The sequence below is a fragment of the Dermacentor silvarum genome, chromosome 1 (genome assembly GCF_013339745.2).
Source record: "Dermacentor silvarum isolate Dsil-2018 chromosome 1, BIME_Dsil_1.4, whole genome shotgun sequence".
Classification (NCBI taxonomy): domain Eukaryota; kingdom Metazoa; phylum Arthropoda; class Arachnida; order Ixodida; family Ixodidae; genus Dermacentor; species Dermacentor silvarum.
The window spans coordinates 210,866,748-210,882,249 of record NC_051154.1 but is presented as its reverse complement, the minus strand read 5'-3'; the positions used below and the strand labels follow the sequence as shown (position 1 = coordinate 210,882,249).

The 15,502-nt window shown below is 43.8% G+C and overlaps 1 protein-coding gene across 1 annotated transcript in view; it reads right to left on the bottom strand.

Moving 5' to 3' along the window:
- Window positions 1–5,103: 5,103 nt before the first annotated feature.
- The window catches only part of LOC125941988 (uncharacterized), a 10,831-nt gene continuing 432 nt past the window's right edge, over window positions 5,104–15,502 (bottom strand). The window contains exons 2-4 of the mRNA XM_049659877.1: window positions 10,555–10,625; window positions 7,902–8,036; window positions 5,104–5,364 (exon numbers count right to left, since the gene is read on the bottom strand). Coding sequence (XP_049515834.1) covers window positions 5,104–5,364; window positions 7,902–8,036; window positions 10,555–10,625 — 467 coding nt within the window. The remainder of the gene's footprint in view (window positions 5,365–7,901; window positions 8,037–10,554; window positions 10,626–15,502) is intronic.

Below are 15,502 nucleotides of genomic sequence, written 5' to 3'. Positions count from 1 at the left end.
AGGAGGTAGGGAAGGCGACGTCTAACTACGGCGGGGAGGCAGCACAGGAGGGAGGGGCTGCGGTTTCTACGCCGCCAGCAACTGTGTACTTGTACTTTGCGTGGCTAAGGGCGGTCGCGCGCACCGTATCTTGAAAGCGATCTCCACGCAGCTCTTACCTTTGTACATGCTGTGCTCTCGCCGCTCAGTTTCCGTTGAAGCAATAGACCGCAAGAACCTTTGCTCGCTGCTGCTGCCGTGCTTGCTCACGCCAGCGTTCTGACAGTGGTTGTCTGTGGTCATAGAGTGTGATCTATTCATGTTTGCTTGTGCGTGGTGACACCGTGCTTGTAAATTCAGTTAGTAAGCGAATGTGTCCAAGTTTATGCAGCTGCTATAACTACTATCCTTACTCCGTATAGCTCTCTACTAATTTGCTATCACAACTGATGCTTCGCCTTACGGGCGAAACTGCGACATTTTTGTTCATTCACTTTTTCAAGCCTAGTGCCTTTAATGCTGTAATCATATTTGATAGCTTCTTTGTTTTGGGCGTTAATCGGCATTTGCCACAAGTCGCACCAGTTGGAGAGATGATTTAAGGAATCAGTTAGTGCAAGGTGATCTGAATGACTGTTAATTTCTTTGTAAATAATGCAGTCGTCGGCGAGGAGCCTAACGTTGCAAGAGATACTGTCTGTGATATAATTAATACAAAATAACCAACGCCCCAGAACGGAGCCTTGTGGTACTCCGGACTTAACAGGTAGGGTTTCTGATGGTACTTGCTCAAACAGGACACATTAGGAATCCTACGTGTTAATAATCCATCTACAATGATATTTCGGAGCTGTGCGATTAATTTGTTGCGACATACGGAATCAAAGGCCTTAGAAAAGTCTAGTAGTATAATACCTGTTTGCGTGCAGTTGTTAATAGACAGTGCTAAATCATGAACAACCTCTGTTAGTTGCGTTATAGTTCGTTGCGTTAAGCTTCAAATTTACTATGCTGTAGTTCATTCCCGCCTAACATACTGTTCCTTGGTGTGGCTAACAACGACAGACACAAACCTTAATTCCCTCTTAATTCTTCAAAAGCGTGCAATATGTGCGATTTCAAACATTTCACTCCGCGAAAGCACATGACCATATTTCAAAACCTATAAAATATTGCCTATCAAGCAGTTACAGACACAAGCTATGTTTGGAGATACTACGTCAGTATCGGTTAAATTCATCACTTTTATTGGATACATATCATGTGAAGCAAACCCCGTATGCACTACGCCAGAGCTTAATTACAAACCTCGATCACGCACCAACTACGGAGACCAGTGATTAACTTATCAAATACCAGACATGCTGAATCAATACCCAACCATACTACATTTACTGGAGTGTGAACCTTCATCTAAAGCATTTAAAAGAATAAGAGAACTACTAGCTGAAGAATATGAACGTTCTCACAATGTCTAAAACACTTGACGTACCTTAACACTTTGACATGTTGTACCTTATAGCTGTGTAATAGTGCTAATAGTGCCTTTCACAATTTTGTTTAGTACTGCGATTTCCCTCATGCGGACACCGATTACTTGTATGTACAATCAACTCGCTTTTCTGTTTTGACCTGTACAGCATAAGCATGCATTTATTGTTGTTTTTTTTTTCTTTCTCCCACTGTATCATGTCGCTGCTTTGCTGCCAGGGTGGCATGGCCAAGTCAGGCATTTCCTCAGCCTTTAGCCGTGTCTCCCAAGGCAATTTTGTACCGAATTTGCCTTTAATAAACCCAAAGAAAGGAAGAAAAAAAAGATTATATATTCCATTATTTTGCACGACGTGCTGGTTAACGATATTGGTCTGACGTTTGAAGTGCCATTGCTATTTCCTGCTTTGGGAATCGGTGTTATTGTTGCGATAGCAACTATATATGGACACTCCAAGTGCATTTCTGCCGTCGCTGTGAGGTTCCGTATAAAGTCCAACGGCGATAAAATCGTCGCCGCAATGCGCGAGTGAAAGCGCGTGAGACGTGCGCTTTTACATAGTGAACGCATGGCGGAGAGCAAACGCGATGTGTTCAGTCGTGCCAAAGGCCATGGGGGGATGGGAGGCGACGTTTAGCTGCGGCACCAAATGCGTATCTTGCGACCGGGCGCAAGGGAAACTGGCGACTCAATCTCCCACGCGAAAGGAGGAAAGCGGGAAGGCAGCGCGAGAGGGAGGGGGCGCGGCTTCTACTCTGCCAGCAACTGCATACTTGTACTTTGCGCGGCTGCGAGCTGTCGTGCGCACCATATCTTGTACGCGCTGTGCTTTCGCCGCTCAGTTTCCGTTGAAGCTATAGACCGCACGAACCTTCGTGTTGGCGCGCTTGCTCACGCCAGTGTTTTGACGGTTGTCTGCAGTCATCGAGTGCGATCTATTCATGTTTGCTTGTGCACGCTGACACAATGCTTGTTAATTTAGTTAGTAAGCAAATGTGTCCAAGTTTATGCAGCCAATAAAACTACTATCTTTACTCCGTATAGCTCTTTACTACTAAATTTGCTATCGCAATTGATGCTTCACCTTTCAGGCGAAACAGACTTTTTTTAGCCTTTTTAGAAGTTTTTATATGGCGAGAGATTTGCGGAAAACCAAACCAAGGTATTTGTTGCACCATTCTACATTTCGTTAAAGAAAGGGATTGGGGACGTCGCTTCGTCCCGAAGATGTTTTTGGGTCTAGTTTCGAGCAAATGATTAAATATTCCTTTGTCACTTACATCTATTGGGTTGATTCCTGTAATATCGGGGGGTATAAGCTGCGGGATTTTTCCGTTATATTTTGTGAAGACAGAGTGGAAAAAGTGGTTTATATTAGACTTCGCCCTTTTCTGTTCTAATGTTAGTTCAGGACTGCCTGTTTTCCTAGGGTGGAAATGCTTCCAGAACCTTTGCGGGTTACCAATAATGAATGACGGTAGCGTTACTTTGACGTGTGTGTATATATATATATATATATAGTAACAGATGGGATGGATTTATTTACAGGAATGATGGATGGTTAGCGTCACGCAAGGGACAGGACGGTCATCTAAGCCTAACAGGCAGTGGCCAGCTCCTCGCGCACGCTTCCACTTTCTCTTCCTTCGGCTGCGCCGTGCAGCGCTGACACTTTCTCCGAGGGCAGACAAAGCTCTCCGAGCAAGTTCACAGCAGCGTGACAATATAAACAAACATTATTTGCATACAAAAAATATCATGCAGAGTTATTGAGACAGAGGAAAAATCTGACACAGAAAAATGGCTTGTTTTTAACAAACTCTTTTTATTTTGGTCAACAGAACCACAAAAAAGTACTTGTTCTTAACACTTGGGCAGCACAGGTATAAAGAAGTCTGAATGTTTCACTGTTGTGGCTAAAGGACAACATATAAATGTAAGCAAAAGGCTGTATGCACTTTCAAAACAAATCAAGCTGGCAATAAAAATTTCAATCATGACAAAAACGCAGCCATTTTTGGCATATACAAATTATCATTGGTTTGGTGCTATCCTTTATCCTTTCAAAATTTAAAGGTTTTTACAGTCAGCCAATGAATGTACAATGGATGTACAAATTTCGATGAAACTTGACAGTTTCATCGAAATTTGCTATGTGTACAAGCACATACATGCCGTGCGTGAGGATGTTATACAGTTTTATAACAGATTGTGTGCAATAAAATGTCCTTTCATACATATACACTGATTTCTTTAATTTTAGAAGAAAGGTTTACAATTCTATCTATCTTATCCAAGCTACTGAGGCAAACTACAACACACCAAATACTTATTTATTTTTATTTTTTTATTTCAATACCCTAAAGGCACTAGTGGGCATTACATGGGGGCGGGGGGGGGGGGGGGGAATTTCAGTTGAGTACATCAATATAATTTATAAGCAATATCAACCGAAGACAAGATTACTTGCAATGGATTATCCCAATACATCAGCGCCCAATACGTTGGGCATAAATGTTTTATAGTTTCTTGAGAAATGTTAAAAGATTAAAACTGCTTAAAGCACAAAAATCAGGAAAGCTGACACCAATATCTTGCCAAATGGGACAATTGTAGTGCGTTTTTGCATGGTGCTGTCAGGCATAAACGCATTCATTTCACACCACACAAAAGCCCCACTGTTGTCACAACGCAATGCCAGCGCAGTGCAGCCTTAGCTTACGACACAAGTGCTGTAATCTGTAACCACACAGAACACATTTTGGCCAGGATTACAGTGTGGCCATCATGAAGTGTTACGTGGATGCACCAATCCTGGCTGGTGTCATGCTAAAAACACATTCTATTTGGCTGTCACTTCACCTTAGTTATGCTCTTTTGCCCCAGTGGCTAGCCTGCCATGTTCAATGTGCACTGAGCTGTTTTGCTTTAATACTCCACAACGATCTAAGGGCTCATTCACATCGGTGATTGACAGGTTGCATGATTGGTGACCAATGCATGATGGATGGTGACTGATGTTCACCCGGCAAACACGTGCCTGTCGCCACATTAAAATGTCTCATCACTGATGCCATTCACGTCTGCTCGTACTGCTATCGCCACATAAAGTGAGTGTCAATGTATACAGACAATGTTCCTGCACATCTCATTGATTCAGAAGCTTTGTGACTGCGGTCGCCGGAGTGAATGAGTCCTAAAGCTGCAAAATGCAGCCTAAGACAAACCAATAAGACTTGAAAATTTTGGCTAATCTAGCCATGTTAACGGCCAGTCTCTTTCAAGTCATGACTACGACACATGTAGAGGAACAATTCCCCAAAGGCTCTAAATGCATCTCCAGAGCTATTGAGATGCGGCAGCTCCACAGCTGCCTACACGAAGGCACTTATAGCATCAACGATGGTGTTGCAATAGAAGTTGCATTTCACAACAGTTACATCACAGGACTATTTGATGAAAGGCACACTCTTTGGCTTCAGATTGTGAACTACAAATGAAGAAACAATTACTTGACTGACCATTACAGTGCAGGGTGGTCAGCTCACAAGATAAATGCAAAACAAAAAAACAGACAGGGTAGTCTGCTCACAAGGTAAATGCAAAACAAAAAAACAGACAGGGTAGTCTGCTCACAAGGTAAATGCAAAACAAAAAAACGGACAGGGTAGTCTGCTCACAAGATAAATGCAAAACAAAAAAAACAGACAGGGTAGTCTGCTCACAAGATAAATGCATAAACAAAAAAACACCAAGGCTTCCGCTTGTGAGATAATGAGAGCAGTTTGGAAGATTGCAGATACCCTTTGTGTGACGAGAGCCATGCTTAGAGGGCCTTCCAAAATGTTTTCTCCGATCTTGCCAGACTGGAAGCTGCATCCATCTCGTCTGCACTGAAACAGGTAGAGAAAGCTTGAAAAAAGCGAGATATGTTGCCTTCCATGTTGCAGAACATGGCCATCTTGAAAGGGCCGCATTAATGGTGTTATACGTTAGATAATGAAACACATTGTGCACTATCAGCATAAATTAAAATGTGAAGTTGAAAACGATTAGAATGTATTGTGTGCTCCCAGGTCGCCTGCAGTTCTAACAATGCCTTAAATTAAGGTTCCAAAATGTGCATTTGTAAATATCTCATGTTTAGGAATTAGCTATGGAGCGATCGTGCAATTATGCGTAGCCAGTGTTTCAATAGTTGATTCCAGATTGTGTTTCAGTATATGCTAATGGTTAAAAAAAATTAAATAACAGAGTGTTACGTGCCAAAACTATCCGATTATGAGGCACACTGTAGTGGGGGACTCCGTATTAATTTGCACCACCTGGGGTTCTTTAACGTGCACCTAAACCTAAGCACAAGGGTGTTTCTGCATTTCGCATATGCTAATGGTATAGTGTAACACTTATAACGTAAGTCACCGGAGTCGCGAATATCAGCACTATAACCAAAACAACGATTTTATTGCGATAGCAATTATATGGACACTCCAGGCGCATTTCTAGCTGCCGTAGCTGTTGCTGCGAGGTTCCGTATAAAGTCCAAGGGCAATAAAATCGTCGCCGCGCGCTGTATGTGCGAGTGAAAGCGTGTGAAGGTGAGCCGGTAATCGCGTCTCAATCTCGCGCACACAAGGGAAGGAGGTGCGTTTTCTCTGAGCGCGCACGCCTGCCCACAGGGGCCGCTGTATCTTGAAAGCCATCCGCGACGGGGGCACAGTCCTCCGTGCACTGTGTTTTCGCGGCTTAGTTCACGTTGATGCGAGCGGCAGCACGAAGGTCAATTTGCTCACTGCTGCTGCCACGCTTCCTCACCATAGGGTTCTGACAGCAAGTAATTTCCACGGTCATCGAGTGAGATGTCATTGAGTGAGATAATGCACAGAGAGCCGCAGCGACGGACGGGCTTTTGCAAGCTCCCGTCATTGCATGATTCTGCCCGCTCCTCGCGTGGAATGCTGGGATGCGTTGCCGATGTGGCTTGTTCCGCCGGGCGAAAAATATATGAACGGAGCTACTCATGCGCCAGCAACATTGGAACACGCCCAACGACGCGAGACACGCTGGCAGCTGCACTATAACCGGTATTTCGTCTCCTGCAACTGCACTATGGGTGATACGTGTGTATACATGGAGTGCTATGGGAAAATTAACGGGAGTCTGAAACGACCTTACTATATCCGGTCCTGCACTATAAGCGGTTACGTTATAAGTGGTCTATACTGTACATAAAGCTATGACAAGTGGCACACGTGATGTGCACAGCAGCAGTTTAATCGTGCATAGGACAAAACGTTTTGTAGTTTAAGGGAGCACATACTGTATATACTTGGCTAAGGGCCACACTTGTCCAAAAGTCGCACCTGCAACTTGGCAGCCCAAAATTGTAAAAAGTTTAAAACACCAACTGGGCCACTGAAGGGAGTGTCGGTGTAGATTGTGTGCATGCTTTTGAATTTTGGACTCTGAGCTCATGGCATGCACTATCTTTGAACATCATTGTGAAAAGCTTTGACGTCACAGCCATATCTAATGCCATGGGTGGCACTGAGGACAACTGTATTCACAAGTGTGCTGCCGAACTGAACTTAAGCAGCGGTGATGACTAGACAGGTGCCGCCAGCTTGGCGTGCATGCAGAAATAAATACGCTATGAAAACAATAGCTATCTTTTTTTTTTTTGGAACAAAGCAATTGTGGGCATTACGTGTGGCTCGAAAAATTCGAGCAAAATGGCCTGCCACCGTATAAGGGCTGCACCTCGTCACGATTCCAAAAAACGTTTGTGCAGCGCAGTATACATATGGTATTTCTTTGGGGATGAGCATGCATGCACGCATGCACACCGTACAATCACAAAGTGCCTACTTCCATTGTTTAACATTAGCAGAGTACTATGTTGGGCTAGTTGGTGCATAGCTTAGATATGTGGCACAAGGTTAAAACCAACAAAAGAAATGACGATTAGATTTTCCACTTTTCTAAGATAACTCTTCTTGGTCATCAGCAATTTTCTGAGACCTGTAAATATTATTTCCTCTTGAAGCAATAGCAACAAAGCTTTTGCTCAAGGCCCAGATTATATCTCAATGTATGAATTTTATTTCAATTTTGTGTTTACAGTGGCAGCAATGAAGCTGATAAAGTCACCTTGATTTAGCAAAACAAACAATTTACTGAACGTTTCACGTTTATCGATGTTGGCTCTGTACAAGGCCGTAATATTTTTTTTTTAGCATGCAACTGTTACATTTTTGCAAGCGGCTTTGGTTCTTGTTGTATCATGTGTTAAAAAATGACAGGTTAACACTGAAATGCATCTGGTCATGGCTGAAACAAAATCAAAAACTGGTGCACACAGCACCTTGAAACAATGTTCTTGAACCTCAAGAGTGCAAGTGCTTATCTCGTGATGATTAAAACCTCTCACGTGAGTGATGATGGAACTGCAATAATTTCCTGTGAATGGGCTGTAAGGATGCACCAGATCCAGGCCACCAGAATTTGCATGGTAGAAGAAATTCCCATTGTTGACGGCAGGATTTCTAATGTCCATAGATGCCTGCTAAAAGATGGAGGGGTACAGATAATCCAAGCTTCCTTGGGGCTCATGACAGCCAGAGGCAATATGGAATGTTGATACCAAAAATGTTTGTAATATGAATGTTTTGCACTAAATTTGACATACAGAACTTTTCAATTTCACTTATTTGCCATGCTAAATATAACAAAATACCTGCACATGTTCATAGGAACACCCTACATGCCGTAGTTAGTGATTAAGTGGTGCACCAATTGAACAAGTGGTACCAGCATTAAAAAAGAAAAAAAAAAAGCCTCAATAAAAGTGCAAGAAAAATGTGGCAAGCTCACTTAGGTAACAGAAATAAACCACACAGTGATTCGAACAGATAAAATCAAAATGGTACTGAACGCATGCCAGCAATATAAGCCCTTCATGAGAACAAAATTGTTCAGATATTGCTTGAGGTTTTATATATACAATGCAAGTTATTTTAAGCATATGTTAACGCAAACTTACTACAAAAAGAACTTCCACCATCAAAGAGATCGCCAAGCTCCTTTTACTGAAAGCTCCTCCACCTCCCCTAAAGAGGAATGTTAAAGGGGCACTGGCACAATATTTACCGTCTTTCTTTTTTTTTTTTTCATTTTAATATAATACCTTTTCTACAGCTAGTTTCTGTTTCGTGTCTACTTTGACGTGACGTCATGATGCAGTATGTGGTCACATGAGAGCAGGACATAAAAACGTCTCAATGGTCTCAATGTACTACTCCCATGTGACCACATACTGTGTCATGACAGTACCCTCCTGGGAAGAAATAACAAAACTTCCAGTAGAAAAGCTATTTTATTAAATTATTTACGGCACTCTGGGGCTCATCCCTATCTCTTCTAGAGTTAAGAGGAGCTTCTGGAATAGCAAAACTGCTTCTTTTACTCTGAGAACAGTTTTAGTAAGCCACAAAAGATGCAAAAAAAAAATAATAATAAATTTGTGGTTCCACTTCCTCGAAGTTTCCACACCAGTGCACCATGATGCCAGGGATATTAACAGCACTGACCTGGGTCTAGTTAACCATTTGTGTAAAAGATTATGAGTAGACTCCTTCAATGCTTCCTGCACCCTCACTGAACTAGACCACAGTCAAGGCTGCTGCAGTCTCCATTGTTCTCAAGGACACGAGCTGTCTTGAGGCACCTCTTTCACACTAAAGCATTGAATGATTTATTTCCATTCTATGTCTGCATCCTGGAACGTGCAAGGAGCTTCGACTGCTTGTTGTCTCAAGATTACTTCTGACCAGCACAATGTTCTTTAAAGGGGCAGTGCAAGATGTTTTGAACATTTAAACACACACACACACACACACACACACACACACACACACACACACACACACACACACACACACACACACACAATGCTATGTGTAGACAGTGCTGCCATGAACATGCTAGCCAAACGTCATTCCGCTACATGCAGCAGGGAGCCCACAATCTAACATAAAAGATCACTCTGGGGCTTTCGAGGCCCCCTCTGTTATTTCCGGCTCTTGTGACAGCCACTAGAAAATCACATGAAATTTAAAATTAAATTCTGAAGTTTTGCCTGCCAAAACCACAATCTGATTATGAGGCACACCATAGTGGGGGGGATACACAGTAATTTTGACCATCCGGAGTTTAATGTGCACCAAATGCACAGTACATGAGCAGTTTTGCATTCTGCCCCATCGAAATGCGGCCACTGTGGCCAGGATCGAACCTGTGACCTTGTGCTCAGCAGAGCAATGCCATAGCCACTGAGCTACCGTGGCAGGTCCCATAGATGCCAGCCACTGGGCAATATTGTTCATGATCAAAAATTACTTGCTCCCGCATGCATGCACACTTCTCCAATCTTGTAGCAAATGAGGCAGCATCAATTGTTAATGCACCCTGCCGATCCTGTCACCACTCCTATGTCGCCTCCAGCTTCTTTGTGAGACGCCAAACTTGAAGGTTTACCACAAGTGCACTACAGAAAAAAAAAAGTAAGAACGGGGCAATAGCTAAGGCATCATCACCACTCCATGAAAGGGAACATTATGTTGAGGAATAGGGAAAGAAACCATTGCACTCTTTATATCTTCGTTATAATTAGGTCCTTTTAAAAGATTTCTACAGGCATATATTTATCGAAAGGCATTGCACTCACTTAAGTGTGTTCCCAGTTTCAAAGAAAAAGTGTTGCAGGGCCCCTTTAATGTGCACCTAAATTTGAACAGACTGACTTTTTGTGTTCCACTCCTATTGAAATGCAGCTGCCATGGCCGGGGATCGAACATGCATCAGCGTGTACAAAAGCAGATATAAAGGTGACCTTAGTTCAAAGGAACTTGAAATGCCAGGCATATAAAAAAACACGCAAGCACAATGCTAAATGAATAGGACTTAATCGCACAGCTATACTTAATTGAGTAACAAGCAATCAATTACTCTACATTTAAGCATCCTTATCCTTCACAGGTAGAACAGTTTTTATATGTATACTGAAATGTTCTGACAGCACATACCTGGTTGGATACTTGAGAGAGAGACCACTTTTCTAAGGCCCGATATTTAGTCGAGTCAAGTGAAATATTGGCTGCAAGAAAAAAAAGTTATTTCAAAGGAAAGATTGACTTCTGGCCTTGTTGGTGTGACAGCTTTGATATAGTGTTTTAGTGTGGAAACTTTTTCATGCGGATACAAGAAGGGACACACACAAGCACTAACTTTAAACAGAATGTTTATCGGAAGCGAATTCACTATTTACATATGCCATGCAATGACTCGGGCATGCGCAAACAGATGCATCGAGATGCAACAATTCTTTCCTTGTTAAAGATAGTGATGGCGTGCTAACACAAGATTGACAAGTGAAACAAACTATTGAGAAGCTAGGCCAAGAGTGTCTTAGCACGCATTCAGATCACGCAAGAAGCTCAAGAGTACGCGGACAAGTTGGCTACAGACAACTGGCTGGATATCTGCGAGCATTCAGGTAACAACCTACACACGAGCAGAGCGTGGTCTCTCTTTTGCAAGCTGCTTGGACAACCCAAACGAAAGACCACCTAGAGGTTCTACAACTAAAGAAAGGAATTGACTCGAAAACCTTAGCAGAACAAATCGCGGACCACTTCTTCCCAACAGCTACCATCATTCGTAGCACGCAACCTCTATCTGTATTGGCAGACCACACTCCTTCCAATCTCGACCGCCTCTTCACAATGGTTGAGCTGAGAATTGCCATCAATGCCTGTAAACGGCAGACAGAACCGGCACGGGACGGGATAACTAACAAGATGTTACGAAATTTACCCGACACTCGAATGCAATACCTTCTCGACACCATCAACCAAGTTTGGGACACAGGCAATATACCCTCAGCATGGAAAATGGCCACGATCATTCCTATTCCCAAACCCCAAGACCCCACACGAAATTGCGAATCTCCGCCCCATTTCACTGACGTCGTGTCCAGGAAAACTTATGAAGCGCATGGCACTATCGCGACTAATCTGGAAACAGGACATGACATATCCGGTCGACCCATGTGTAATCGGATTCGGGAAACGCATGTCAACGCAAGATGCGATGCTTGCTTTGCAGGATATGTACACTGAATACAGTACTTCTCAACTGCGCGCCATAGTTGGCCTGGATATCAAGGGTGCTTTTGAGCATGTCGCCCACGAAGCGGGTTCTTGAAGGCCTTAGAGAGATCCAACCGGGACAGAAACTATATAACTATGTCCGAAACTTTCTTACTGACCGCACAGTTTCCGTGATGGTAAAAGGTAGAAGTAGACGCACGGTACCTCCAACAAGGGGTGCCGCAAGGGTCGATTCTGTCACCAACCCTTTTCTCCCTCGCTCTCAACGGTGTGACGCACCATCTCAGAGGAGTGCCAGACCTTCATTTTACAATATATGCGGACGACATCACCCTCTGGACCGCAAAGGTTCACCATCAGAAATACAACACACACTACAGTCTGCCGTTGACACCACAGCTCGGTACCTTCAAGAAAGAGAGGGCTCGCTCTATCCAATGCCAAATCAGAGTACATCAGAGAAACTTCCAAAGGCTCGGGAAGATCAGCAACTCATTACACTCTCCATACAGAATGACCCCATTCCTAGGAAGCCCTACATAAAGGTGCTAGGCTCCTGGTTGCAAGACGACGGCAAGTCCAAGGAATGGCTTCAACATACAACCAAACAATTACAACAAGTTCACCGCCTCTTTAAACGCACTACGCGTAAGCTAAGAGGCATCAAAGAACATCAACTCAGGCGCATGACCCTGGCCCTAGCCATACCCCGCATCATGTATCAATACCCATATATAGAAATTACCAAGACGCAAAAATCTAAGCTTGAAGTCATGCTCCGTCAAATCTCTCATACAATAGTGGGTACCCCACTATACGCCAAGTCCGCTAGGGTTCAAGATACGGCGATTCTTCCTAAACTCGACGAGCTGGCTCAACTTCACCGTGAAGCACAATTTACCCACCTCAAGTTCTCTGCACAAGGACATGCCCTGCTTAGTGAGTTGGGCTATGATATACCTCCACCACCCGCATTCGAAGCAACCCAGCCCCCATGGGCAACGCTCGACCAGATCGCCGCCGAACCTGTACCATGGCACATGGACTCATACAGACAGCCAGGATGACGCCAAGCACGAGCCCAACATCTCCACGAAAACGCAGGAGAGTGGATCTTCTACACGGACGCATCTCCTTCTCAGAACTCCTAGGGCTACCGGACAGGGATAGCTTCCAAAGGAGTACCACTGTCCTGGGGCTTCCATTACAACATTAGCATGCAACGCCTGGCAGAAATAACGGCCGTTGTGGAGGCCGTTACCATGCCCAACCCGCATGCCCGTAATATACTGATACGCACAGATAGTCAAGCAGCCTGTCGAGCCAGGTGACATTCCAGGCGCGCATTACAACGCATTAGCTAACCACTTCGATGCCCACCCTTCCATACGTGTGTGGATACAGTGGATACCTGGTCACTCGGGGATTAGAGGGAATGAAGTGGCACATGCCATGTCCCAGCGCAAGTCTCCCGGGCCCTCCCCTGTGGTGGCCAGAGTCACTGAACCATACCGAATTACTTGCTCTGGCGCATTCCGACCAGCACGAAAGATTAGACGAAATGCGTAGCAACTGCAGAGTTTATCCAAATCCACCCCACTCCATGACGCGACGCGAGGCGGCCCTAGTGCGGCGTGCGCAAACACACTCTCTACTGACACCCCACATACAGCACTACATACAAGGCAAGGACGGGCCTCCCACCTGTGTGGTGTGCAGTGGTTTCCCGGATAACGGCCACGTTCTGTGGGATTGTCCGGGTGCCCATGCAGCCATGCGCGGGAGCCTCAGTCAAATACCTACTACACGAAGACCTGCGACCCTGGAGGAGTGGCTGGCGGACTCCTCCCCAGACATTATGAAAGCACTGCTCGTACACCTTAAACTTCTGGGCCTGTCTGAAGATTAGGCTTCGCTCTTTTTGGTGGACCCGGACTGGGGTTTATTTTTAAATAAAGTTGTTCTCTCTCTCTCTTCATGACATCTGCATAGACAGCATCTCACCACTGAGGTAGCAAGAAAATTGCACAGGCGAGCTTTAAAATCCGACTAAAGGTGGTTGAGTGCTGTTTGAAGTAATTTGAGCATTGTGAAAATTTAATGCACGTGATTATGACACAGTTGCTCCATTACTTCTTTTTCTCACTAAGCACATGGTTCATGACATAGCACCGCGTCCCCATAAAAGCCTCCGTGCACCAAGAGGCAGTGCTCACGAAGCACATTAGTAGGCAGGCAAGTCAACAGATGGAAACCTAGACGTGCTGAACTTTCTGTGGGTGCCTAGAACAATACTCAAGCATGACTCTGTGTGCACTTTCCACGTTCAGCGAAAGAGAAAATAAAATGACAGCTCAATTTCCAGCAAAGTCGTTTCTTTTGAGCAGTTGCATTAAAAATTTCAGTTGCCTGAAATTAAACCACACACTTTAAAATATTGCCCGCATATGGCTCACCCGTTTCCCATCTTGGCCACATATAACACTTCCAAGCATTTGCTAAAGAAATTTTTTACAAAGGCTGTATTTCATCTATACGCATTTGACTTTGTATACAGATTCACTATAGTGTTCACCCCTTTTTCACGAAGTTTGATCTTGGTAGCTTTTATAGTTCTCCCAGAGCAGCAGGCTAAATTTTGCGCGACTCACAAAACACAATTATAAGGCTCCAGAGCACATGCATACATCATTTACCGCAAAGGCCGCAATTAACCTACACACTTTGAACTTTGCCTACTCATCACACATAATGTGCTCTTTATTTTCACCGAATATAAATAAGGTACCTCATTTAGTTTACCAAGGTCATTTGGGCAACGAGCCACGATCCTCACATTATGTATAAAAATAGAGGGGAAAAATGAGGGTTCAGTAATCATTTGCAACTCTTATAATTAAGCCAGAAACTTGATAAAGTTTCAGCATGCATTACACATAACATTTGCCCAATTTTCACCAAATGCTCATTTGTGTGAAGTTCTCTCTGGACATAAGGAAACATTGCTCATAACGGCTGTATGATGCTTTCAAACATTTGATAATTTGCAAAAGCTGTAATTAAACGACACTCTTGCCACTCTCAACATGCATCATGCATAAGATACTCCCCATTATGTCAAAATTTTAACGCTGCTACACATCAAGTTCTTTCAAGACAATGGGCAAGCTTCTTGCATGGTTAGTAATATATGCTTTTAAAACACTGGAACACTACAATTTTCTACAAAGTGTGTAATTAACCTCCACTGCGTAAACTGCTGGTGCACATCATCAGTAACAGTTATGATAACATTGACCCCTCATTCTCTGCAAATATAGAATCGCTATCACCTTTGGTTCTCCCAGGGTAGCAGGGTAATTTTGTAAGCGTTTAATAAAAGCAGAGAACGGTGGAGTTAGCCCCTAATTGACCCACATCCGTAGCATGGCCGCATTCCCCCTAAATATAAGCTTGGTGAATGATCCACTCCTTTCAGAAAACCGTAAAAATTGGCGTATAACGTTTTCGAACGCTTCTAATCGCACTTTGCTGTAAAAGTTATACATGGACGTTTGTCATACTCTATGTGAAGTCTATCGAATTTCTCGAGTGTCATCGAAACACGGTGTGTGGATGACAGAGTCGAATTCAAAGCTCATCTTGAAAGGCACGTGTGGCAGCACTCGATTTGCTAAAAGTGTGTTGACCTGTGCTGATGAGTACATCCTAAACAGCAGAATTTCCGAACAGCGTGACACAGGACAAAGAGGCACAGGACAGAGCGCTGTGCCTCTTTGTGAGGACAGCGCACAGCATAGGACAGCGCCTTGTCCTTTGTCGCGTAGTTCGGAAATTATGCTGCTTGACTGTATTTACATTG